The sequence below is a fragment of the Lineus longissimus genome, chromosome 10 (genome assembly GCF_910592395.1).
Source record: "Lineus longissimus chromosome 10, tnLinLong1.2, whole genome shotgun sequence".
Lineage (NCBI taxonomy): Eukaryota > Metazoa > Nemertea > Pilidiophora > Heteronemertea > Lineidae > Lineus > Lineus longissimus.
Window position 1 is genome coordinate 4,450,193 of NC_088317.1, and position 27,919 is coordinate 4,478,111.

A 27,919-nucleotide genomic window follows, 5' to 3' on the forward strand; every position below is an offset into this window, starting at 1 on the left:
CTGACATTAAAATATCTTTCTGAATATTGAGTTGATAGTAGTCGGGGAATTGGCTTTGTCATTAGCAGGATTAGGAATGAAACCGACTCGTCGGAGGGACTATCATTAACCGCCAAATTTTCGTGGGCATTTTATTTCGGCAGATAAGGCAATCTGTTTTCATTTTTCCAATCAACTTTTTTTTCTTGCAATTTTTATTTTCGCTAACCTAGGCTTTTCGCACAATTCGTCAAAATTGAAAATTTTACTGTCTTTCTATGGCCATTACCTGTGATAAACAGATGGTGATAAAAATATTGAACCGCTTTAATAATTGATAATATTGAATAACGAGATAATCAAAAGTCATTATGTGTGCAACCACTACAGTACCAGACCCCTATTGTTCGTGTTAGGCCACACGTTTTGTATTAGTTGGTTCACATGCCAGTTCTACTGAAAACGGAGGTCAGTGGATTAGTGGTTGAAGCGTCGAGCTCATAATCAGGCACTCTCGAAAGGGTCACCACTGTTTCTTCTTTGTGTCCTTGTGGAAGGCACTTCACCCTACTTGCTTCACTCCACGCAATAAAGTCCAGGTATGCTTGCCCGTGAGTAAAAAATACAATATATTTGGCCTTGGCTTCCTTGAAGTTCTATTGTTATCCGCAATTCATCAACAAGCGGCAATGTTTTCGTCCTTCCAAGCAATTATTTAGGTTGGAGCATTTATTTACATCACAGGATGCTGTATTGTTGTTGTAGCGGAGTCTCAAAAGATTACCATGACAACTGAACTTAGTCATTTGCCGTCAGTTCATTTTCACCACCGCTGTATCATATGAGGGACGATATGTTCGTATTGTGGGCTTGTAGGTTGGTTAGAGCGGAAGCCTAAACTCGGCGAAAGATTTACCTGAAGCATCCAGAGGAGTAAGTAACTTTGTGGCCACTCGGGGTATTTGATGTCTGTGTCCTTGATATGTGTTGTGCTGGCGGTTGTATCTGGTGGTTATCTGGCCTTCGGTGACGTCTCTGCGTGAATCTCTCCACTGAAACCTTAAAGGGATACTCATTTGTTTTTTGGTGAAGTTCTGTTATCAAGCCAGTTGGGTGTGTGAGACTTTCACTTGATTGTTTCGTTCAGTTATATCTCATCCCCCCACCCTCCCGTTGTCACAATCTGTAGTCTGAGCGAAGGCCCCCTTGGACGTCATTAGTATTGATTGGGATGGCCATTTGACCAGTTCCTTGCCTTTTAAACTATCAGTGTATCAACTGCAGTCGGAAGTCAACCTCAGTTTGAGCTCATTGCCATTTGCCATAAGTTTCTGAAGGCCAACTGATCCCAAACTCTTCCTCAACTTTAATACTGTTATATGAGAGTCAGCCAGTTGCTAACAGTCACTGGCTATACATCACCAATCTCTTTAATAAGAGATAGTCTACCTCCTCTGTCAAAACTGATCCCGGGTGCAACATAATAATTGAGGGTCTCCCTTATCCCGTTTCCATGGTGTTGTCCAGCCTCCCGATCGTCATATCCAGTCAGGGGAAATTTGGCCTCGCACCAGAGTAACCAAGCTAATCAAACATGCATTGATCCTTCTTCCTAAGGTGCAGGGTTAGCCATCTAATGAGGCCGTGTCAGGCCTTTTGGGAGGAGCAGTTTTGCCAGGTTAATCATGCTAATGAATTAGACTTGGATCTTTTTCTGCACATTCTGTGGTGTCCTTGATTGACAAAAAGCCTCGGAATCTCATGGAATCTCATCAGGTCCTATGAATTGTTGTCCATCCGAATCCTCTTGGGTCGACCGCGTCTGTGGTTGCCTTCTACTAGGCCCAGAGGGATGATGTTCACAAGAGTCTCTTTTGCTCTTGTCACTTGGCCGAACTAACTCAGCTTCCTCTATTGAGCCATACTCAGTGGGCTGCTGTGGTGTCCAATGTGCTGAATGACCAGCTCTCAAACCTGGCCCTGAAGTTGGTGGGATGAGACGTGTAGTGAATGTTGAGAAGTCTGTTTGTTTCACGCATATATACATCTAACAACATTCTCGCCCCGTTAAACATTGCGTCTATCCACCACCTCGTCCATTTCCCACCCGGCCCCCGCCGTTATTCTGTGAGACGCGTTACACGTCACTGCCAACTGATTACGGTAAGATTGATGTGTATTGAACGAGTGAGCGCAGACGTATACATTAGTTCCGAGATTCCAGCTATTGTTGATATCTTGAAGGAACAGAAGGTCGCTTCTCTAAAATAGTGATGGAGTGAGCGCTCGGATCGATTTTCTGATAGGGGGCAGACGTATAAAAACGTCTTGCTGGTCAGCCGTACCTGATAGTTTTGGTCCCAAAGTGGTTTTTTCCATTCAATTGGACCTCCTCTCTAATCAGGACACCTCTCTATAAAGGACAGCACTACTGTGCTTCTTGTCAAAGTTTTCCCTTGGCATTCAGGACTTTCTACGTTCAAATCGAAGTCTACTCATAAAAATGGGACTGATATTCGATTTCCCACTGCACATGAGTTCCCATCAGGGAAGCTGAGGCGAATCACTGGTCCTCTAAGGCCAATTATGACAATTTCTTGCCTAATTATCTGCAATAAAAGAACTAGTGGCAATGTTTTTCACCGAATGAAGAGATTATTGGTAATTAGCGGCCCACTGGGGTAAAAGTTTAGGATGAATGTGTGATTTATGCTTCATTTGGGAATGAAGCTGAATCTACTACATGGAGTGGTATGCTGTTTCTTTGAGATATGACAGAATTGAGTTATGTACGAATTTATAAATATGTTGTCCACAGGTTTTGCTTCATTAAAGGTTGGTCGCCCACAACGCAGCTGTTGGCATTGGTCTTGGTGAATCTCTTCCTGGGTACTCTGTGCACAAAGATTCAGTGCTCCTTCAAAGATTGAATCAGTGCTTCATTTGACCGAAATTGGAACTAAGTTTCTAGATCTTGGGTCCGGTTTCTATTGCGCATACCAGACTCTGCTATGCCAATCAAATTCTGCCCATTTTTCATGACAAGTTGGCAATAGTGGGACACGATTGTTATCTGACCAGAAGAATAAATGAGGATTCTGTATGCCAGGACCACGATCCTGGTCAGAACTAGAAGCTGCCACCAGTAAACATTGGCAAATTGAGATGTACACAACAGGTTGCTAGGCAACTACATCGAGGACTGCCACCAAAACTCCTTGTCGGTTGTGACGCGGTTTAGAGTGATGCAACAAGTGATGGAGGTGGCGAGGAAAAAAAATGTGGCAGAGAAGTCATCATGTTTATGGCAGGAAAACGTGAGTGCCTAGGATCGCTGACATCGCGATGGCTCTTAAAGGGGTACGCCGTTCGTAATAACTGTTGGTCCTGGAAAATAGAAATGCAGTTATACACAATGCCGTACCGAAGTTACTATGCATGCAAATCTGTTGAAACTTGGTATTTATAGTATTTGTATATCTCTCTGGACGTTGGCAATGCTAAAACTTGCATTTAGTACTTATTTGCGCATTTGGAAATTTTCAAATTCAATTACAAATACATTCATTCCTACATACGATGTGAATTTCCTATACTTTCACGCCATTCCATTTTGATCTAATGTTAACTTACCGGTAACACTATTAGCAATATCGCGCGGTAATCATTCGTAGCCTACGCGTAGATTAACTAATGACATATTTGTGATGAGCTATATGAAATGGATAACTGAAGCACATCCTAATTACCAGATGCAGTCCTGAAAGTGAAGCAAAGATTATCCCAGACATTAGCTCATAATTGAGCACGCTTCTGTTAGTCAGTGAGTCGGAGCTCGGGGATTTGGCGGGCACATTCAGTATGTTCGACTAATGGAATTTTCAATGTTCGGGCTGGTACAATGTGATTGCGTTCACCCAGTGGTATCTGACGTGGGCTGAATTGTTTTTATGTCCCCATAGTTATGACTACAGAATACAGCTCAGGCCTCCCCCTCCCCCTTTATAACAAGGTGTGAAATTTCAAACCATCACTTTTGCTAATGATTGCCTATACACTCCATGGCATCAAGCCAGCGTTAAGTTAGCGTAGTTATCCTCTGTGTGGGCAGGTTATATTTAGCTCTAACAGTGCCATTTCACCTTGTAGTGAGAATCAGCGTTAGCTTGGATACTGTAGCCATCTTGGTTTGCGATACCTCACTAATCACACGGACTACTGCATCCAAAGGTTTGTAACAGTTTACATTGACTGCTTAAGAGTGAAGTGAATTGTAGGGCGTTGCGGGGGGGGGGGTCTGGAACTGACTGTACTGGGCAAGTTCTCAGTGTTGCTGTTGCCACCCCCCCCCCCCATTACCAAGCTAGGGGTGTTGTGCTGAAGCTGTCAGCGATTCCAACATTCCAGTCTATTAGACAGTTGGCATAGTTGCAAACAGTTGCAGCATAGCTTAGTTCACTTCCTCTTGTTTTCAAGGACGCAGTCATCGTTATTGTCTGCGTCTTGAAGGGGAACTACAGGCAGGAGCAGGGGGTTAAATCGGTAGTCTTCAGTTGACTAAAGTGCACATTAAGGGTAATGTGTTGTGTCACTAGATATATATATATTCATTGTGCTTGTTTGAATAGTTCAGATGTACTGTGAGGTGGGAGAGACCCCTATTGGAGACTAAGTGAAGTTTTATCTCACCTACCTGGGTGCTGGCTATAGAGTCGGTATTTAGACCGATGACGAATTTGGTACCAGATGCAGTGTCCTTAATAGAGAGGGTGTCTGCTAAGGGAGGTTCCATGGTGTTGTATTGTTACTAATTGCATTCTCCTTTGCACCTTTGACGGCTTGAATCGTCATATTGCAGTTTTAAGTGAGAAAGTACAGTAGAACCTCCCTTAGCGGATACCTCTCTATTAAGGACATCCTCTCTATTAAGGACACTAGTTTTGGTCCCAAATTGGTTGTTTCCATTCAATTCGACCTCTCTAATCAGGACACCTCCTATTAAGGACAGCACTTGTCAGTCCTGAGGGTTTCCTTAATAAGAGAGGTTCTACTGTAATTGCATCCTGATGTTGAGTCCATCTCACGAGTTTATAAACTTTTTCGCACAGGAGAACATGCCACATTATTAATATGTATGTTCGTGCCATGCTTTGTTAGTGTTAATGATTCATGTGTTTGTGTAGTAAGCCACCCTAGTATCGCCAGGTATTGCAAATCCAACCAGACCGTGGCGAGGAATTTGTAAAATGCGGCAGGAGTAACTGCCAAGACTTACACACCGTTTGTTAAAATTGTTTGTGTGGAATTTTAAAATCTTGGCTCCCAGGTCATTTCAGAAGCAACGTCCGCTGCAGTGTGTGCTTGAGAATCTTGAGAGTTGACGTTTTTTGTCTCGAATCCAACAAGGACTGCACTGTGCCTCGTTATGGCCGCCGCAGTTACTGACATGTCAATGTCATTTTGCCCAAAATCTTGGTAAAGTGCCTTGATTTAGCTAACCTCCAGTTTGGTGTTGATATCTTAAACAAAGCAGTCTTAAAGTGGACTACCTAAATGACAGGAAATGCATTTACAAACTTCACTTCAGATTCAACAAGATCAAAATTTGATGAGCGCCATTAGAACCTGTCAGGATATTATCGTAAATCTTGACGTGTTCTCTCCGCGCTCTCCCAAAAGTCGTAAAGGAGGCAACACATCTTGAATTTCAATGTGGAAAATCCGGCTGCGTAATATCCTAGGATGAGAACAGCATTGATGGCATTTTAACCTCTCTGTATCCTTGGTAACGGTTGTTGTGGATTCTATTCAAATTCTTAGCAACCCGCCTTCGTCAATGAGAAATGACTACTTTGATTCATAGAATTCTTTGTACGTGTTTCATACGCCGTGAATTGCCAGTTTGAAGGAACTGGTTTACGTCCTTATTTGAACGGTAAGGCAGTGCTCTTGATACACTCAGCATAACTGTTTATTAATCACAAGGACTTCCCAATGAAATGGACTTGAAACTTCCCAATGAAATTGACTTGAAACTTCCCAATGAAGTGGACTTGAAACTTCCCAATGAAATTGACTTAAAACTTCCCAATGAAATGGACCTAAAACTTCCCAATGAAATGGACTTGAACCTTCCCAATGAAATTAACTTGAAACTTCCCAATGAAATGGACTTGAAACTTCCCAATGAAATGGACTTGAAACTCCCCAATGAAATGGACTTGAAACTTCCCAATGAAATGGACTTGAAACTCCCCAATGAAATGGACTTGAAACTTCCCAATGAAATTGACTTGAAACTTCCCAATGAAGTGGAAATTGAAACTAACCCAATGAAATTTCTCAATGAAATGGACACTATGTCCCCAAGCCACTAAAGTTCGCTTTCTATTGAAATATTCCAACCTGTCGCCTCCAGGAGGTCCCTTAAACCCACCAAGCGTTATATTACCTTGCGTTACTAAGACCTCGCATTACCCACAAGCCTACTTGCCTAATGGCAATGAATTGAGAAAACTCATCAGGGAGAGACGCTGGCAGGGTGTCATGGTGAAGCTTGAGGAGAAATGCATTGAATCGTTGATTGGTTGAATTATCCTTCCTTTTCTGTTCTGAATTGAGAGGTGCTTGTAGTTTATATTCATTATCGCAAATTTTCTTTCCATTGATATGAGAATAGTCAGGGGAGAATACATTTGTAGTCCCAAGCTGACTTTTAAATTAAAATTGTGCAGCCAAATTTGACACAAGAGTGTTCAATATAAATTCTCATTAATCATAATTTCTCCATTAAAATCAAATGAATTGAACAATTTTTCATAGCATTTTATCTGAATGGGTGATGATGGCTTGGTGTGTCATATGCCTCATTGAACATTAAATGTATTCGGAAGGCAGATGGATATTGAGCATTGATAAATTATCATCCCCTGACAGTACAAATTGTTAAACTTGATGCATTGAATGCTTTTTGGAGCATGCTTGTCAAATGCCCCAATGCGCATTAGATGTACTTGCATTTGGACTAGAATGATTTATAGGTCCCCTGTCACCAACTAAACAAGTTACTCCGGTGGAGTTGGTGCATTTCAAGAGCGTTGAGCAATACAGGATGGATTCTGCAGGCGTGTTCCCTTGTGGTAGCAATTTTAAAGCTGGATGCAACATTTGTCATAATATGCACTATTTCTGACAATTTTCTGGATCATATGGATGTATTTTCATCAAATGTGCTTCAATAATAGAATGTGATATGTCATGAAATCCGCATCTGGTTTTACTTTGGCCACTAATCTGATATCACCTGATTTCAGATTCATAAGTTGTTAATCAAAATTAGAATGTCCAATGTTTTTCTGCGGAGTTTTCTCCGGTAAGTTGATACTCCATACTGTAAAAACAGACAATGTTTGTGACACAAAAGTCTGCATCCCTTCAATCGCAAACAGTTACAGACATTATCCGGCCGACGGTATTTGATGTGGCTGTTTTTCTCAACGGAGAGATATCAGTTGTTGGGAAAAGTGCGGAGATTTGCATATTCATGGCTTCTTCACGATAAAATGGTATGGATTTTTGTGGCTCTGGGTCTCTCGGTAATAGGATTTCTTTTGAATCCCGATTGCCCCTCCACTTTGGATCTAACTAGTGGTACGAATTGTAAAAAAAGGGTTTCTCTTCATTGTACGCAGTATTGACTGTATCTGCTCATCTGCCTTAAAGGAAATCTGTCGCAGAATACTGATAAAAATGGGGAGTTTTGAATGGCCGGACATCTTAAAGTTAACCTATTCTCAGCAGTGATCATTGACTGCACAGCCAATAGAATGCTCAAATTGTTTCATTCTAAGGAAGTGACTCGAACTTGAGACCTCACCTCTGCATCATCAAAGCACTTAAAAAACCAACAGCTTTTGTTATAGCTTCCCAAAATGGCTTATCCTTCCATCTCCACGTTTTACAAGTCTTACTTATAGAATTTGTTCCTTCACATCATTGAATAGGTCTTTGTAACTGCCAACGAAGGCGGAATCTCATGAAGAACCAGAAGTTTTTCCCAAAGAAGTCAAAAGGAAAGAGCTTTCCTTTGATCAGTCATACTATGAGATTTAATTATGGAATCATATTTTCTGATATGATATTTTTAAGGTGTTTGAAGTTAAGGTGTGTCCTTTGTAGCATATTTTGGAGTCATTCTTTTAGGGACGCCTACAGACTTTGAGAAAGCTGTACTAGTAAGCTCCCGAGCTGGTGCTGTTGTGATCCTCACTCAGTCTACTTCTGGCCCTTTCTGGCCATAGAACAAGGGTAGTACCCCTCCTTGAACTTTGTGAACTGGGATTCTGAGTCTTGTTTGATTCGTACTGTCATATTTCTGAGATGAAAGCGCATTTTTCAGCTGCATGTGTTTGAAGTTTAGGTGTGTCCTGAGCATCCTTTTGAGGTTGCCTGCTTACTTTGTGTGTACCAGTAAGCTATAGAGCTTGTGCTATTTTGATGAGTGGGGTAAATTCATTGAGAGAAGCTGTTTTGGAACTCTTATGCCATCATGGAAAACACTATCCCAGTGACCCGAGTATACATGGAGTATAACAAGATCTATAAAGACCATCTGACCTTTCACTAGCCTGAATCTTGAAAGAACATTTCATGGTGACCTTTTGTATTTGTATACAACTTTTGATCATTCGTAATCCTTCTCACTATGTTATTAGCTCAACAACAAAATGTACCCTGGAACCAGCAGATAGCAACCAAGCCAAGATTAGAACAAGATTTGAATATGCTATGACTTATGTACTTCTCTCCCTATATCTTGTTCATATTCTGTCCGAATAAGACGAATAACAATTTCTTTATGAGTGATAAGATTACAAAATGTCACCAACTTACTTCTCCAGTTCTATTTTGAGAGATTTCATCCCGAATATCAATATCTTTGTGTAACCTGAAAGAATTGCAGATTACGTAAGCTTGTACATTTCTTGCTGTATTTTACCAGTTATTGAGAAGTTCAGATTTTGATCCGAGAATGAGGTGGCATTTTGGCGATGGATATCACGTTGCCTGTGTCGAACGAGAACAGCTTTTCTGGCAAGTACAACAGATAGAATAGATAATTGTTCTGGCAGTGAAAGAGTTAAAAAACCATTGATATTTTCACCGTCAGATTTGACATGATGTAGAATCGTAATCGATTCCAAAATTCCTTCCGTTACCGATAAAAATATTTTTGCCACTGTGAATATCGATCTCTGTTTACAACTTGACTTCTATAATCTCGATGAAATTTATCAATTTAGAGTGGGAATTGCTCCAAATGAAATTTCTGTTTTGAAAATTGGTTCTTGAACTTTCAGAATTTGTGTCTTGGATGAATTGCATCATTTCCATCTTCTTTTGGCCTCGTCTTTGTTGTGGTTGTTTTCAATAGGGGCACACTCCCCTCCCTCATGAGATAATGCCTAAAAGATTGTGTGCAAGATCATAAGGCATCCAGGACTTATTGACCAATAATTCCATGTCAAATCAATAAATGACATGATCTTTTGAAATTCCATAACTTTTGTCAAGGCAAGGATCTTTGCTCTCTTCCGGCACTGTTAATTCTAGTCAGAAAGACAAATGCCCTACATATCTTGTCCTACCGAATACTACTCCTCATCTACAAATCCATGCTAAAATGGTAATCGATGTTTCTTTTTGTCATCGGTGACTTCTCAGATGACTGATTAAGACTTGGCCAAGTTACTCTTTTCGTCGTGAAGGCTGCTCTCACGACTCTAGCCTTTATTCCAAAATATCTGCTCGTGGATCAAAAATTTATGACGCCATGGTAACAGAATAAATAGGATGGGCTTGTTGCCGGGAATATGCAGTGATTGTTTGACAACATCGGTTTAGCGCTTGTTCCGGACAAGCTCCTTGATGTATAATACATAGACTAGAGACGGGTCAGCAATAAGCATTCCAGGTTCTATGTATCCTGAATTCTATGTGTTCCCAAATCAAAAGGATTCTATGTGTGCCCAAAATCAAAAGGGTGCTGTGTTCTATTTGTCCCCTGTTGTAAGAGAGGATTGGGGTAAGGTTAAGGCCACCCAAAAGTAGCCAATTGAAATAATGTTAGGAATTACCCAACCTTCCCACACAACTCGGACACATAGAATTCGAGACGAATTGGACTAGGGACACTTAAAAACAGTTTTGATTTGGGGACTCCTAGAACTCGAGACACATAGAATCCCTTTGGTTTACGGGTCATATAGAACCCGAGATGCGTAGGATTGAGGAGGCATTGAATGCACCAAATAGGAACACAAGGGGACTTACACCCCCCCCCCCCAAACATCACATTCAAATTCTTCCTTTTACCTTCCTTTTGTCGCATTTCATTCCAAATTGAATCATTACAGAAAAGACAACATACTGAATAAAAACTGCAAATCACATATCCAATTCTTTGATCAAAATTCTCATGTTCTTTCTATTTCTATATCTGCAGGGAACCACGGAAGATAGTGCTAAAGAAAGCGTCAACAGGTCTTGGGTTCAACATCGTAGGCGGCGAAGATGGTGAAGGGATCTTTGTGTCTTTCATACTAGCGGGAGGGCCAGCTGACCTTAGTGGAGAGCTTCATCGGGGAGACCAGTTATTGACGGTAAGTGGAGTGTGTGAAATTTGTTTCATTCCTCTGAAGGTGGTTTCAGCCAAGGCTGGATTGTTCAAAGAGATCTCTGTGTCTTTCATACTCGAGGGAGGGCCCGGCTGATCTTGATTGACCTGTGCCTGGATAGGGGTCCATACCCTAAGGCAGCTTACGTTCAGTACACCTTGTTGGGGAGCTGGACTCTCTCGCGAGGAACATAACCAAGTCTTGGAGAGTTGAAGTGTGTGATGAACCAGAATGTGTCGAAAATACAGCAATAACAAACAGAAGTTGCTGTAACTTCGTTAACTGTGCCTGTCATGGGTGTCCATACCCCAAGTCTGGTTTCGTACAGTACACCTAGTTGGGGAGCTTGACCCCCACTGAGAAAGCAACCAAGTCTTGCAGATTTGAAGTGCGTAAAAACTAGCACGTGTGGAAATACAGCAACTTTCATACAAAGATTATTGCACCTTCTTTCACCTGTTCCTAGCAAGGGGTCCGTAACCCAGGAATGGTAACTTTCAGTACACAGAGTTGGGGAGCTAGACTCCCACTAAGAAAGCAACATAGTCTTACAAAGGTCTTGAAAACGTGCGAAAACCAGTATACGTGTAGGTTTATAGCGAGTTGCAAACCAAGATTGTTGCACCTTCGACCTGGACCTGGTCCGTACCCCAGGAAGGGTTACCTTCAGTACCTACACGACCACAAAGAAGTATTGATATAAAGTCATCTCAGTATAATAGCAAACAGCGATCACTTTAAGAATGGCTTATATTCCTCTTTTGTTGTATGCATGGTAAAGGATACTGGCAAACCGCTGTCGTTTTATGAATGGCTTATATCGATCTTTCGTGGTTTTCATGGGGAAGGGTGTCTTGTTGCTAATCTCTTGTCTATATTCGTAGGTGAATCACGTTGATCTACGGGAAGCGACCCACGAAGAAGCCGCAGCGGCATTGAAGGGAGCACCGGACGCCGTAGAGATTGTCACGCAGTACAAGCCAGAAGGTATGTATACAGCTTCTTCTTCTTCCTCTAGGCTTTCTTCTTCCTCTAGGCCTTCTTCTTCCTCTAGGCCTTCTCCTCCTCCACCTCCTCCTCCTTTTGGTGATCAATGACAACGCCAAATTCTAAGATTCGTAGATGTCACACATATGGCTGTAGCGTTGAAGTTCGGCTCTGTCTACCAGCATTTAGTCTGCATGTCACTTTAGTTTATAGCTCAAAGAGGCCCAGCAACTCTTCTTCTTCTTCTGCGTTCGGAATTTTTGAGATGCACGCTAGACAGTTGGTCAATTTCCGTGACGAAGTTGGCTGTCTTAGAGAGTTCCACCACAGAGCCCCAGAGCTTTGTGGTCAGGGTGGTGTCCTTTGGCCAGTATTCCTCTCTGTTCTTCATTTGGGAACAGGTCTGAAGCCACAGAGCCCCAGAGCTTTGTGGTCAGGGTGGTGTCCTTTGGCCAGTATTCCTCTCTGTTCTTCATTTGGGAACAGGTCTGAAGCCACAGAGCCCCAGAGCTTTGTGGTCAGGGTGGTGTCCTTAGGCCAGTATTCCTCTCTGTTCTTCATTTGGGAACAGCACATGAGCTGGAGTCTGGTCTCCAGTTCTGTATTCACCCCAGCAACTCTGACTTGTGAGATATCCCAATTGCATCCGTTACGTCTGTTTCAGAGTATAATCGGTTTGAAGCAAAGATCCATGACCTCAGGGAACAGATGCTGAACACAAGCACAGGGTCGTTACGGACCACGCAGAAAAAGACGCTATACGTCAGGTTGGTGTAGCATTACCTTTTGCTATTCTTGTGAACTTTTTGTGTCCATGCACTCCAGCCAAGAAGAGCTTTCAGTGAAAATGGTGATGGCCAACTCCAATACACGATTGTTTGAAATGATTGAGGGGGTGTTGGATTGTGTAGTGTCCAACTCTGGCCGAGATGATATCTGCTTGTCTAAACCCGAAACAGTAATACGGTTGGTCTTCTAGATTTACCAGGAATAAAACGTTAACAATTCTGTTACCTGTTCGTGCAACAACTTCAATCTCTTGTTGTTCCTTCCAGAGCTTTATTTGACTATGACCCATCAAAAGACAGCGGCTTACCGAGCAAAGGCCTTGGGTTCACGTACGGCGACATCCTCCACGTCACGAACGCGAGCGATGACGAATGGTGGCAGGCCCGGCGGCTGACGCCAGAGGGCGAAGAGGAGGGCCTCGGAATCATTCCCAGTAAAAAGAGGGTAGAGCGGAAAGAAAAATCACGGTTAAAGAACGTGAAATTTACGGGCAAAATGTTTCAGGATAAGGTAAGCGCAGAGGTGAGAATCGTACCAGAGAGAGTATTTTCGGTTCTTGGCATGCCGTTCGATTAGATTTAGATGATTCATGCAAGGCAAGAGTTTTATTGATTGCTGATCTATGTCTGTTGAGCTACAGAATTAAGTATGGGCTGGTGAATAAGGTAAAGTGGTACAATTATGGCTCAAGTATTAAGTATGAGCTAGCGGGTAAGGTAAGGTGGTACAATTATAGCATCAAGTGTGCGCTGATGTGTACTACCAGCTCTTTTCGTCACTGTAGGGGCTTTCAGACTTTCAATTTTTCGAACTTTTTCGATTTTTTTCTTGTTTTGATCATATTTCTCGAAAAAATATTTTTATGTTTATTAAAGTCACATTGTAAATTCTTGAATGCAAAACATTTTTCCCTGAGAAATTTTTTTTCCACAGTCATAACATTGTTAATATTTTGCGTACAGACCCTTGCCGATCGATTCCAAAGATTCATAAATGATTTATTTTTTGCATGCTTCATCAGGATAATGATATCTCAGAGGTAATTAAATAAGGAAATGTCTTGCTTTTTACCGCCTTTCTTTGCTCAGCAGATATGTCTAGTGACTAACACGAGTCCAGAGGTTTAAACAGGGATGACGATTCCCCTTTTTTTGCACTGCTTTAGTATTTGATTTAGATTACTTCATCCTATGGAATCAGTTGCAACCTCTCCGAGGATGTCCCACCTCTCCGAGTCCATGACTCTGAGAGGTGGGGGATGGTCAGAGATCGGGGAGGTCGCAGCTGATTCTACAGGTTGTACTTGTTGTAACTTTCTCGTTGTGAAGTTTAAACATTCAAATATCTTTTAGAGCCATTCACATCCCCAGAGGTGGATCGGGGGATGTAATTGACCTGTCCGAACCCACCCTGGGTGAAATATCGTTGAAATTGGCCAAGAGATGCCAGAAGCAGAAATGAATTTGTAATATTGACCAGGAATTTTGGGACAATGACCCCTTTTGGAAATTCTGAGGACACCAAGACGTGTGGAATTTCTGAATCTTCACCCCTGTGAACCTTTGGACTATCCAACCTTCTTGTCTGAAAAAAAAACCGGTCCAACTTTTTACAAATCCTGGATATCATTTCCTGTGATTTGCATTATTTACACTCCTGTCGCTTATCTTGGCACAGCGCCATCAACAATAGAATGGGTAACTACACTAGCAATGCTGTCGTCTTGTTTGGGCGGTTTAGGTTGGTCGAACAGTTCTTCCTTCGCTCTGATTGGCCGGGCCGAGATTCCGCACCGTCGTCTGGCACTGGCAGGATTTGATCTTAACTATATACTCCCAACACCACAGTTACCAAAAGTTGGAACAAAACTTCCTGATTTTGCATCCGGTTACGCATGCGCATGGTTAAGTAACCGAGGTAAACAAACAGTAACCAAGGGAAAATTATTCATGTTCATTCATAACCGGATGCAAAATTGAAATTTTGGGCAAACTTGTGCCGACTTCTGATTCAAATTTCTTATAGGAGTATTAAACAGTCTATGTCACTTTGATATGACTTGCTGGTTTAGGTGTCTGTTCCGCTGATAAGGTTGCAGGCCAGATTTGCGATTGGAGTAATCTTTAAATCATTTCAAAACGGACATGATAGCACTTTTGTTTTATTTGACATTTTCTAAACAAACAAAGAGGAAAATGATTTAGATAGTTTTCACTATTTTTCAACTTATTTTGATTTGTGCACCCATTGTTTATAGATTATTTGATGATAAGAAATCGGCTGATTTGCATGAAAGAAAAAAATGCATGAACTATTAACAGATGTAAGTGAACATTGAGGGAAGTTTCAGTCACTGAAAAAACTAGAAATATGTAAAACTGTTCTTAAAAACCTGAAGTATGAAAAGCTGTTTCAATATTTGAAATGGCAGAAGATGAGTTGTTTCTGTGTAATTCAAAAAAAAAACTAGTAATATGAGTTGTCACCATGAAAAATGTAAAAAAGGATTTGAAAAATCTGGAAATTATTGTGCAAAACTAGTTGGTTTAGCTGATCACTCATGATATTTCTTTCAGGTGGAAGTCTTATCAGGTGCATTTTGCCCTTTCAACAACATAATACTGATTGGAAAAAAAACTAATTACTTTTGTCGTTTATATTACAACAATTATTTAAAAACCTATGAATACAATCGATAATGAAAGTTCAAATTGCATGAAGTTTTTATGGTGATCTTAACTGCACTGTAGAAGTTTTTGAGTCCAATCTTCATGTTGTTGTAGATTTCATTTTCCCGACGCACTAACAGCATATGATCTTTATTTCATGTCGGTTTCATGCCTGAATATACATTGTGAGAGCTCCCAACCTGTTGCTGTTGAAATCTACAACAAGTTGTGGATGTGAATGCAAGCAACATGTATCACACACAACTTGAAGTTTGTCTACGATAGGTCAATGCAGTGGAGCAGTAGTGATGCTCTCAGTCACTTGGGGTGGTCTGGTCTGATGGGCTATTCAGCTCGGGCTATACATGCTTCCCGAAATTGGTGGCTTGCATTGGAACTAACTTTTTCCCCCTTGTCCGTCATTAAAGGCATTCAAGTGTGTTGGTCAACCATGACTATCTCCTTTGTCCCTCCACCATAAGGCCTAGTTTCCCCTTATGACATCACTATTTCGGACACTCAGCGCCCCATTTCTGGAAAGGTGTATAGTCTGGTAAACTACAGCCTGACAGACTTAACTCTTATAGTTATGACCAAAAGTTTATCAAATTCAGAACCTTGAACTTCAAATGTTGGGAGCTCTTAGCCTATGTATGATCCATTGTTACATCTCAACAAATGTTTATGTTTATGATGTTGGATTTCAGGCAGCCGCTAATGACCGAAAAAAGAAAAATTTCTCATTCTCACGAAAATTCCCGTTTATGAAGAGTAAGGACCAGAGTGGGAGCGAGGTGGACGTCAGCGCTGATGAAAGTAAGTGTACAACACCGCCTGGTGGTGGAGAATGGAAGTATAGAATGCCCCCTGGTGACAGAGAGGAGAACTTCAGAATGTGCCTTGGTGGCAGTGGATATGGTTTAGAATGCCTCGTCATGGTAGCGGATGAAAAACTTTGTTGTCTAATCCTCTAAGTTACTTTCCCTCAAACTGAATGGGGCACTGGTAAAGGTACCCTTCAGATGAAGCCCTGACCATTTGCATGAATATTGAATACACACCTCCAGGCCCTTGAGGAGTAATCCAAAGTCCTACACACATTCCCTACCAGAAACCACATACACAGTATTCAGGACCATCACTCCATCCATTCATGTGTACATATATCCATCCTTTGAGTTCCAAAGCTTTCATCCAATTTTCCACCCCAGCCTCTCGCAGTAAACAATTTGGAAAGCTTGCTTGATGAATGTGAACCTGGACATTTTGGTGGGTGTTTGCTCTGGTTTTGGGTGATCAAAAAAGTAGAGCCTTCTTTTTTTACCCACGTTGGTGGGTTGAGTCAAAAAGGCTGAGAAATGATTCAAGTGAAATGCAAGTCTTTGCTAACGTTAGGAAAGACCCTAATCATTTTCGATAGACCCTCTTATCTATTTCTGGTAAAGAAGTACATCAGCGCCAAGGGAAGTTAGACTGTATATTGGCCAGTTTGTGAAAATCCGTGAAATCCATTGAAAACCGTCTTTTCGAGGCAGCCATTCATCCTCATCTATTCCCCGCCTCATCCTGCCTGTTCCTCATCTCCCTCTTTCTTTAATTCTAGCTGGACAGGAACCTGGTGCGTATCCAAAACACATTCTTCATTTCCGCAGTTTTTGTGCGATTTTAACAAATCTTAAACCTAGCGAGAGTAGAGCACGCTGTAGTATTCACGTAGTCAGCAGCGTACATTCAGTAATCTTTTTTCTGACAGTAACAGTAATTCTAAGGTGTATAACGTGTCCTTCGGCAATGTCTTCGTGAGATTCCTGAAAATAATACATGACTTTGAGCAATAACAAAGCTGTCTGAAAACTGCTAACATCACTAGTGCTGCCATCTGATGGTGGAGAATCGGACCAAAGCTAATCTCAACACATCCAGACTCCATTACCGGGTAATATTCCGTATTCTTGCGATGTCAAACTCTTCAGGGGTTAAGATGTTCTTGGCCCTGTAACAATTGAACTATTTTCTTGACAGTCTAAGCTTTCTGTTATTCCTTTTCACAACACTTCCATTCAGTCACTTACGTCATGTGCAGTAAACTGACAAATTTTCATGCCTCTTTATTTTTTATATAATTGCCTCAACAATGTGTGAGATGTAATTGCCTCAAAATAAGATATAATTGCTGTGTGAGCTATAATTGCCTCAATATGTGAGATATAATTGCTGTGCGAGCTATAATTGCCTCAATATGTGAGATATAATTGCTGTGCGAGCTATAATTGCCTCAATATGTGATATCTAATTGCTGTGCGAGCTATAATTGCCTCAATATGCGAGATATAATTGCTATGCGAGCTATAATTACCTCAATATGTGAAATATAATTGCCTCAAAATGCAAGATATAATTGAAAACGCTGCTTCATTTTGTTGAAATTCGTACAACAGGACACCACACAACAGGTGAAATATTTAAACGTACGATCGGCCGTCGCTGTGATGTGGCATGTCAGGTCTTGTGTGTGATGTCAGTAGTGCAAGACGTTTGAAATTTCGGACAGACTTGTAAAAGAAATTGTAGTTAGCTCTGTAAATAGTAGTATGTGTGCTAGAGTGTGAGTTGAGTGGTCAGCATTATATGTCATTGGTACTGTGGTGTTTATCAGATATCTTGAGGCAGGGTGGGTGTTCAATCATCTTCTTGGATTGAAAATGGTGAAGTTCATCTTACAATTGCCTGATTAAAATCCTGAAGCAGATACAACCAAGTGGCCAAAAGTAGAAGTTGTAGGACCTGTCAGTCCGGATGCGTACCAAGTAATTGCCTAGGGTGAATGTAGTAGCTATAAAGTCCTGTCTCAACATAATCGTTTATCACAGCAAAACACGCTTTGTCCACAGACGCTGTGGTATGTTCATATCAACCGTGATACAGATAAACTATTGGATAAGTCCACTGCCTGTGTAAATGGAGCATCAAATTGCTCATCATGGGGTTAAACACTTGTAAACAAGGGCCTTTATAAAAGATTCATCTTTTGACACGCACGTACGCGCCTATATTTGTCACTTAACCCAAATTTGGATTCTAGAACCTAAACTGAGAAAATCCCTTCCTTTTATGTCAATCATTGTGATGTCTTGTCTTTGCAACTCTCTAGTTCTGTTTTGTTCATTCCGTCATCATGCCGTCACACCCATTTAGTTTGTTTTTTAAATGTTTCTGTTTTCCCCATCCATCATATTCACAAACCATTTTACCTAAAGCACCTCGCAAATGAGAGAGTTTTATTGCTATGACCTGCAATAACTGTCGCTGAGTGATTGCTTGTCTGCAGATTGATATGGTCGTCCCTGGATTTGATTTTTGTTGCAGGTAATTCTCATTGCTGGTACCTGCGACGATCACCCCTAACTAGAGACTTTCGTGCATGCGATAAGTTATTGCAAGTCACTGCAACGTAAATCTCTTGTCTGCGGGCGCTTATTCAAAAGACCAGACACAGGCATAACTGTCACGAGGCATTTCATTCTAACATCAGTTTTAGCAAGGATTAGTTCAGGATGTATCTTCTTTTGGCTCAATTTCAGAATCCCTGACTATTTCCTTCATATTCATTGAATCATTTTGCAAAAAAGTGTTCCTCATTTTAGTGTTTAAAGAAAAACAATCAGTTATTATCGCAATTCTGTTGGCGTTTTTATCATTCGTGAAATTACGTTTCTTTAAATTCAGCTGGCCACATGACGGCAGGGAGTGCCAGTGACATAAGTATGAGTAAGTAACAACCTTGTTCCCAGCGGTGTGGCGCTTCCTCGCAGACCCTGGGGAGAGGTTGGATAAGAGCATGGTGGTTGACTGTTGTCTGTTCTAGTCTGATGTGCTTTTGTGAAATCTCGAGAAATGTCCTTGCCTTAAAGGGAAGGTGTCGTGAAATTTTCTTGGTCAATTCTTACAGCAAGAGGTAACTACAGACACATAATGGAAATCTGAAAAGGAAAGTACCACTTTCAAAAGGCTGGTTGCAAGCCCCTCTACACATAGCTAAAAGATTTCTAATTGTGTGTTTTAAAGTTAAGTCTTGTGATGAGAAAGTTCAATTTCATGACTTCTTCCTTTTAAAATGCAACACTATTTTTTGCAAATTTTCTGGTTCTAGTGTTTAGGTGAAAAGTTATGATCATTGCATATGCACCCTGTTTCTTTAGGTGTGATATCTTGTGGCCATTAGCAAGACATTATCAGAGGGAAATTAACTATAAAATATGAATTTATAGTCCTAAGTCACGTTTTAAATCATAAAAGCTCCTTTGAGCAATTGAGAGACAGGAGGTGGTTCTTGTGGAGCAGGTGCTACTAACTTCTATCCCTGCTGTCGATCTATGACAAGCCCCTCTCTGAAAATGTCTTCTAAAGGGTCTGATATCGCACATTCTGGACTGCATTAGGATACCGGTATTTAGATTTTAATCGTCTTGTTTGGCAGTCCTGTATTGTATATGAATATTCGGTCGATCATGATGTACCACAGATGTGGCATGATGGGCTGACATTTTGTCGTAGCACGCAATTGTAATGAGTAGAGTTGAGTGTTCACTCGGTTAGATACCGAAAAGATTCACATTCACGTTTCTGTGATGGAGCGTGGACCTGTTTGCGTATTCACTTCCCTGCACAATCACTAAGTTAAAGGTAGTCTATACACGCTGAATATTTCGATAATTTATCGTCGAGGCCCCCTTGAAAAACACTATTCTTAGGCCTCTGAGGACATTAAGCATGGCTATCAGGTCTTTTGAAGACCATTTTACAGAAAAGTCACCGTAATTTTTTGAAAAAAGTGAAACAGTGTTGTTGACATAAAACTTCTTGTCTAAAGAGTAAAATATGGTGACTAAAATGTCAGTTTTTCTGACTAAAGTTGATCATCTATTGAGAACTTTTGAAAATTTTGTGATTTGTTTTGCGTGAATTATCTGTCTATCTATGATGTTCATGACGAAAAACCATTTTTTATTCTCGTGTGTATTTTGACTTGAAACTTTCTCTGCAACTCTTAGACGCATGTTGTATAAAATATCCCACGATGGCAATGGAACACGTTGACTTTTAAATTAGAATACCAATTTGCGCCAAATTATTTTCTGCTTTTCAATTTGACACTGTCTCTGCTTTCTATATAGTGTTTACCTTTTAAGCCTTCTCTGTCGATTCATTTCATTCTTAAAAAATGATGGTGATTACTTTCCAGGGTCCCATTCCCCATACCAAGTTCAATCTGAGTCCTCATAACATCTCTTCCATTCATATGACACAAAGAAATTTAACAAATCTGTGAATCACATCTTAAACTAGAAAGATTTCCCCTCAAATTCTGTCGTGGCCCCAAACAAATCATTTCAAGTTTAGTGACACCATGCTCTTACTTGCTTATCGGAGTATTTTTCAGGCATTTGCCGACAAAATCATTGAATTTTGATCTAAAAAATCTTCCGCTGCATGTGACTAAATCTTTCTGTTTCTGTTTCTTTTCAGGATTTGACGAGCCAATCTTATCTTATGAGCCTGTAGTACAACAAGAATGTAAGTACAGTGGAACCTCCCTTAGCAGACACCTCTCTAATAAGGACACCCTCTCCATTAAGGACACTAGTTTTGAACCCAAATTGGGTGTCTTCATTCAATATGACCTCTGATCAGGCTACTTCTCTATTATTAAAGGTCAACCCTTGTCAGTCCTTTGACAAAAAGTAAAACAATGTTGTCGGCATAAAACCTCTTGTCTGAAAAGTAGATGATGGTTACTAAAACTGATCATCTAGGAACTTGTGAACATTTTGTGCTTTCTTGTGTCTATCTAATTCAATCTTATTATTGTTTCAGTGAAATACACAAGACCAGTGATAATACTGGGGCCACTCAAGGACCGGATCAACGATGATCTCATCTCAGAATTCCCAGACAAATTCGGAAGTTGTGTACCTCGTAAGTCATTTTAACTTTTCACAACAAGATCTTCCACGATTTCATTCATTCTGTGTGGCTTTCTATGGTGACAATAATGTTACAGCCAGGCGTTGCATCATGCATTTTAATTGCATTGGGTGGTGACATCATGAGGAAAGGATTACAGAGTACGGGAGTGTATGTGTCGCACTGAACCGAAATACCCTTACATTACAATGGTAACGATGTTGACATGGGCTTCCATAGCTCATCCCCTAACTCATCTGATGCTATCATACCTTTAGATTCCAATGCTGACCACCACTAGCAGTATAGTTGAAAGTGGTCGAAATTGTTTCGAATACTTCACAGATAAACCTGGTGGAAAGATTGGACATGCTGGGCCTATGAAGATATAGTGGTCACCATCTAGACACAAAATTATGGACACTTCTACTGGCAAATACTGAGAGCAACAGAAGCTAATCTGCCAATTAAGACAAAACAGCCGACATCTAGGCAGAAAATTATTCACCCTTCTACTGGAAATACTGAAGATAACATAAGCTAATCCACAAGTGTTGTTGATGATAAGTTGATTTGGCAAAAGTATTTTGTAAATAGAGAAGATTATTTTCATTTCTTTCTGAATTATTTTACCAGATACGACGCGGGCGCGGCGGGAATACGAGGTCGACGGCAGAGATTATCATTTCGTAGCATCGCGGGAACAGATGGAGCGAGATATACAAAATCACTTGTTTATAGAAGCGGGCCAGTATAATGATAATTTGTACGGAACAAGTGTAGCGTCGGTAAAGGAAGTCGCACAAAAGGTGAGCACGGTGTTGTTTAAAACTTGGTTCGAGGTCGTGCCGATGACGTCATCGTAGTAAATGAGGTCATTTTGGACTTTGAATTTAAATTTATTGAGCCCCGAGGGGCACTACAGGGTGGCCTGGAAAGGTTTTCCCTTGCACAATAGTGTGTATCCATTGTGTGAAGGAAAATAATTCTGGGCCGCCCTGTAGTGAAGTGTGTCAGTGTCAACAAAGATGTTATATCTTAACATGGTGCACTTTGTCAGTGACGTCAAGGATATTGATCGATTCCAAGATGGATGCCCGAGTGACGTCACAGCATTGCCGCTATAGGTACTTGGGAGGTTGAATGAGGATAGTGACATCTACCCCTGCTACGCAAAATCAATGACTGTGGTCCTTTGTAGGATGTCAAGGACTTGGAGCTATCTAAAGGTGGTCATTTGCAACCCTGATCCCCACCTATCAATACACCAGGTACTCTCTCATCACTTGGTCCTCCTTTATTTCAGGGTAAACACTGTATATTAGACGTCAGCGGTAATGCCATAAAACGCCTCCAGGTGGCAGTACTCTACCCCATAGCCATATTCATCAAACCAAAATCTCCAGAAGCAATCATGTAAGTATCGCATCGATAAGTATCCAGATTTCGATGACATCTATAGGCCTTTTGCCTGTGACTTACTCGCCCTGACATAGTGATGTTGGTCTCGAATGATCGGCATTATCAACTTCACGACGCAGTATTTCGTGACATGATGCACCTTTGACCAGTGGACTGATTTGATCTTTTCACATCTGGCCCACTTTCCTGAAAAGAGGGTAAACTTGTCTTTTGACCCCATCACGTGGTGCCCTCTAACGGAATAATACAGTCTATTGGATATTACGTGACAAGTCTCGTCCTCATCAATATGTGACCCACCACGGCAAAATGAGTCGCATGTCGCACAGAAGATGACCCTAAAATTACACCTGGACACAATAGAAGAAATTGATATACTCAGATTTCACAAAAGGCAGACAATAGTGAAATGAACAACCAGTCCGTCTCAACCTGTCAAGCTCGGAGCAACATGCGACTCATTTTGCCATGGCGGGTCACATATTATCTTTAGAGAGATTCTCTCCCTGTTGCTGCCAGATAAGAAGCCAATCTCTTGTTCAAAGAAGATTTATAATGACGATTTGATTTTCTGTTTTTCAGTGATATGAACAAAAGAATGACAGAGGAACAAGCACAAAAGACATATGAAAGAGCACTCAAACTTGAGCAGGAATTCGGAGAATATTTCACAGGTAAAGTATACCAATATCATGACTTATAGAATACAGTGGAACCTCCCTTAGCAGACACCTCTCTATAAAGGACTACCTCTCTCCTAACGACACTACTTTTGGTCCCAAATTGTTTGTTTCCATTCAATTTGACCTCTCTAACCAGGACCCCTCCCTAGTAAGGATAGCTCTTGTCAGTCCCGAGGGTGTCCTTAATAGAGAGGTCCTACTGTAAATGTTTATTGTTACGAAATAGTATTGAAACAAATTGCCTTGACGTTTCTGGCCGGGATAAGACCACTTTAACTTGCTAAAAATGTTGCATCAGAAAAGCTCCGTAACAACATTTTCTAGTTTGAAAAATGAACTTTGCCGAACATATTTGAAATTCTTCTTTGTTTATTTTCAGCTGTTGTTATGGGCGATACCGCTGACGAGATCTATGCAAGGGTTAAGAACGTCATACGAGATCAGTCAGGTCCGTTAATCTGGGTGCCGTCGAAAGAAAAGTTGTAGGTGCGCGTAATCATGCGGTGATTGTGACGTCGGGTATTGCAAAGCTGAACTGAAGGTGGCTGTGAGGATAGAGACTGATCACATTAACGTGGCCGGACTTGACCTTGAGATTTACTCATGCAAATGAGGCGATGAATATTCACTCATGCAAATGAGGGGATGAATATTCATGAGGGATGTTCACATGAGCATTGAGGAGGTGGCATTTATCTTCGAATGAGATTTATGTAAAATTATACGAGTGTCGCGTGGCGTGTGGCTCGATGGAATCACGATGCGTCGACTGTGTACGTCAGGCCCGTGCTGATTGCTAGGGCTAGCGATCGCAGGGACTGGAAATGAACTATGGCGGGATGGGGTAGCAGTCGTTCTGGATAAGGTCATTGAATGACCGATTGTCCAAGCACAAGGGATATATGGCGACTCGCACCACCGAGGCGCATGGACACAAGTGGCTATGGATTGTCTTCAGACACGAACACCTAAATACTTCCATTCTGTACAAAATAATCATCAGACTGTTCGCGTTGTTGTCTCCCGTCCTCGATGCGCGATCTTGCCGTCGCTGTCGTGAACAATTTGTGGACCTGGGATCGATGATGACGAGGTTAGACTGTCATTACCATGTTATTCATTCATGCTGGGCATGCCGAATCCTGTCAAGCCAAGCCAGAGTGCATTCTGTATTATGTCGTTCACTCTAGCTGCCGTGTCTGGCGTGTGACCATGGACAGATTTCAAACTCGGAAAAAAATACTGTGCTTTTACGGTACCAGTATTTATAGTTCTGGTTTGGGTGAGATATTAAACATGTCACAGGTCATTGGGCCTCATCTACTGTGAAATCGCGAAATTATTTGCTGCTCTAATTTGGGCGAGATATGAATTTTGTTGCAAGTCATTGGGCCACATCGATATGAGCGGGGAATTTCCCCCTGGGGTGAATTTTGTTTCAGTACTTCTTAACCTGCACTGCTTGAGTCTAGTTACATGGTGCTGTGCACACAAGATGCCACCTATACTCATTTAATCATACTAGGATGCCCGCGGCCTGCCTGGGCTGCGTGATTATATCCTCATTACTTTCAAATAAGCATTAGAAATGTGAATAAAACAGGCATATCTTATTTGTATTTTTGTAGCGTGCTCTTTAAGCTAGAACCAGACCAGGAGTTTTGTTACAAACTTCATGTTGTCTCTGGTCTTGACAGGCTTAAAGAATTGTGCCCAGCCCGTGCATAATTTGCAATTCCAGTTGGGGAAGGTGTGAAACTATCTTAATTTGTAAGGGAATGAGGTATGTAAAAAGTATGTTTGATCAGTTGCTGTAAAACCAGCCAGGTGATGTCAGGACTTTCTTGATGACAGCACAACTAATGATATATTTCACTACAGGACTGGTGCTGCCACCTTGGGCAGTCATGATGGATCCTGACTGTGTTAACAGTATCTACTGGATTTGTGCAATTTTATGTCTTGTGAGCTCTTTATAACGTCTGGTTAGCTTAATTTTTTCGTCAAAAGGTTCCCATCTTCTTTTGGCGTTCTTCATGTGATGTCACACGGAGGCCATATTGGAGGTCAAATCGTCAATAATGCCTCAGTAAAGAAAACATCAACACAGTGACGATATCAAGTGACAGTCATTTGAGGCAGGCGGCCCTTCAGAAGGCCTACTGTCTGTCAGCCTTTGCGACAATGTCTTAGGAGTCGTTTAACATTTGCAACATCCGTGAAGAACCCCTGTAAGTCATGTCAGGCAGGCCTGTGAGCTTTCCGTTAACAACCGAGGCACATAAAATATCATTTTACGCTATACATACAAACTAGATTTTAGCAAAGTTAGCCGATAAGGATCATGTCTTTCATTGGCACTTTGTTTCATCGTTCATTTTATACTGTGTCTATGTAAAAATCTGCATTTAATAATCATGTCGAAGGAGTGATTTTCTTAATCTTTAACGCGTGACTGAAGATTTGTCTTGCGTTATTATTTATGATATTTTATTCTTAATCTCGATGTCCATATGTGATCCCGAGGTCAATCAGGCGCATCGCAGACAGGCAATCTTCATATCGCCGGGATGTGCAGATCAGGTGATTTTTACTGCGGACAGGCAATCTTTTTATCACTTCCTTCGTTGCGACTATAAAAGTTGTTTCTCTGCGATCTGCTTTAGGGCACAGTTTCAGTAAGTCTCGACTGCTAGCAGTCCCACCAAATCACTAGTCCATTAGTGACGAGATGTTCTCAATGTTGTTCCACCATCACCAGCCTGAAAATAACCTATAGCATCCTGGTTCTAGTTTAGGGTGAAACATGATACCCTATTTCACTACAAACTGTAAGATTTTTACGGAGAATTATCTGCTTTCGACTGAAAACTTATTTTACGGCGAATTATGAAAATGTACAAGACCTTGAACTTGCGCTGATTTTAATTCTTGTTTGTCTGACAAGTTTGAGTCCGGTTGTGCTGATTTGCATCCGGATCTGACAAACTTGCCTGCTGGCGTTGACGTGCTTTTTAAACAGAATTATGTCAAAAAATGATGTCAGGGGACTACCAATTAAAGGAATTGATGCTGAACTGGAGGAATAGGTTGTCGCACAAAAGCTGGACTGGAAATGTAACCCTAAACGGAGGCTTATCACTGAGGTTTTGGGTTAAGTGTTTGGTAAGACAACCAATACCATCAGTGAGGTATCAGTGTCTATTCTTAAACACCTTTGATTGTAATTTGATTGAACTGCTTTTCGACCCCTTCCATATTTTATACTAACCCAAGCGGTTACGGTGGAAGCACCACAGCGCTACGGTGAAACCAGGCCGAGTGTAAAAAACCTAGAAAACAATACCACATTTCAACTGAGTTGTTTCAGAGAATGGAATCCAAAAATTACATATTTTCTGTAGAAGAATATCCAATTTGTTTGAGAAGTCTAACAGTAAAAATGTTTAGCTGGTCAATGCCAGTTGACAAAAGTTGTCCCCATGGATGCACATTGGCACGACCTGTTTTTGTCCTCGGTGGATTTTTGCGACATCTTGCGGTGAAACGAAAATCTATTTTGTAAGTGATAAGTCATCGCCGCGCCGGCAGATATCGCCACGTTTTTAAGCGTGAGGCGACCTCTATTATTTAGATATGAATATAGAAACAAATTACGAATGTATATGTTGTTTATATGTATAGTGTTATCTGTAGTTAACTGAATTCAACTTGATAACAATCCTTTCCAGAATTGGGCGGTTTTGGAAGAAATTTCAAAGTGTTTTTTGTTCTGCAAAATTGAGTACTCATAAGTTCAGGACATCATTGTCATTCTATGCTTGAACACTCTAAGCCAGCACTTTGACATCGAATAAGTTTTAAAAGTGCATTCAGCATCCCGTAATAGTTGCGATATTTTATAAGGTTTTGAACATTTCTTCCAAAATTAACTCCAAAGGTGGAAAGGTGAGGCTTAATAGCAGTATTTGGAAGAGGGTTGACAGTGTACAGTGCCACTGTGCCTGTCCCCCTATTTATCAAAGTGTATTGTCCCTTGTAGCACCTGGTATATGTTTGTGGGATAGTCCATTCAACACTCGAGGTGTGATAGTACTTGGGTTCGTATTGAAAAGCATCTTTCGGGGTGTAAAACGTAATCAAATCAAAATGTACTAAAATTCCACTGGCCAAATTTAATTTTACATTTGATAAAAACCTGCTCTTTGTCCAACACACCCTATTCTACATCAGGATGATGATCATCCTATCCTACTGTAATGTCATGCATTGGGATCAGCAAGCATTTCCGGCTGTTCTACAATATTGCCTTTAAAATATCTTTCTCTTGACTTCAAAAAAGTTCTGGTGTGTGAAAAAAAGCTTCCATTTTCTACCAAAAAAGGGCCGAACATTTTGGAATGCTAATGGCGAGTTTTGTTATACAGGGTGTTAGAAAAAACATGCACAGTATCTATTGGTCAACATGGACAACACTTACTGATTATAGTTATTGATATGGGACAAATTCTCAGAATTTAATTGTGCCATGTTTTGATTAACACCTTGTAGTAAACTAAGCTCTGTCTAGTTAATTCCTTATGATAAAAGCTACTGGTTCGTTGATGTGGTTTTGGATATATCGATACACGTGGGGCTAGTTTTAAGTACTGGTCGCTCACTTGATACTCCCAAGACGGTTTTATTTCCAGAGATCCCACACATATACATGTATAAATAACATAACAAAATAAAAGATAATAATAAAGTA

The 27,919-nt window shown here is 41.0% G+C and overlaps 1 protein-coding gene across 21 annotated transcripts in view; it reads left to right on the forward strand.

Annotated features, from left to right (window-relative positions):
• The window catches only part of LOC135494256 (disks large homolog 4-like), a 148,402-nt gene extending 120,483 nt beyond the window's left edge, over window positions 1-27,919 (forward strand). For 9 of the 21 annotated variants that reach the window (XM_064782125.1, XM_064782137.1, XM_064782143.1 and 6 more), the window contains 15 exons: window positions 10,484-10,640; window positions 11,540-11,642; window positions 12,307-12,409; window positions 12,698-12,953; window positions 13,453-13,470; window positions 15,808-15,916; window positions 16,704-16,718; window positions 17,539-17,553; window positions 18,827-18,868; window positions 20,627-20,674; window positions 20,975-21,076; window positions 21,701-21,873; window positions 22,371-22,480; window positions 23,069-23,160; window positions 23,549-27,919. In XM_064782125.1, the coding sequence (XP_064638195.1) occupies window positions 10,484-10,640; window positions 11,540-11,642; window positions 12,307-12,409; window positions 12,698-12,953; window positions 13,453-13,470; window positions 15,808-15,916; window positions 16,704-16,718; window positions 17,539-17,553; window positions 18,827-18,868; window positions 20,627-20,674; window positions 20,975-21,076; window positions 21,701-21,873; window positions 22,371-22,480; window positions 23,069-23,160; window positions 23,549-23,655 (1,450 nt within the window). In that variant the 3' untranslated portion in view covers window positions 23,656-27,919. Of the gene's footprint in view, window positions 1-10,483; window positions 10,641-11,539; window positions 11,643-12,306; window positions 12,410-12,697; window positions 12,954-13,452; window positions 13,471-15,807; window positions 15,917-16,703; window positions 16,719-17,538; window positions 17,569-18,826; window positions 18,869-20,626; window positions 20,675-20,974; window positions 21,077-21,700; window positions 21,874-22,370; window positions 22,481-23,068; window positions 23,161-23,548 lie in introns of all 21 variants that reach the window. The other 12 variants (XM_064782126.1, XM_064782130.1, XM_064782127.1 and 9 more) reach the window with 12 other exon arrangements.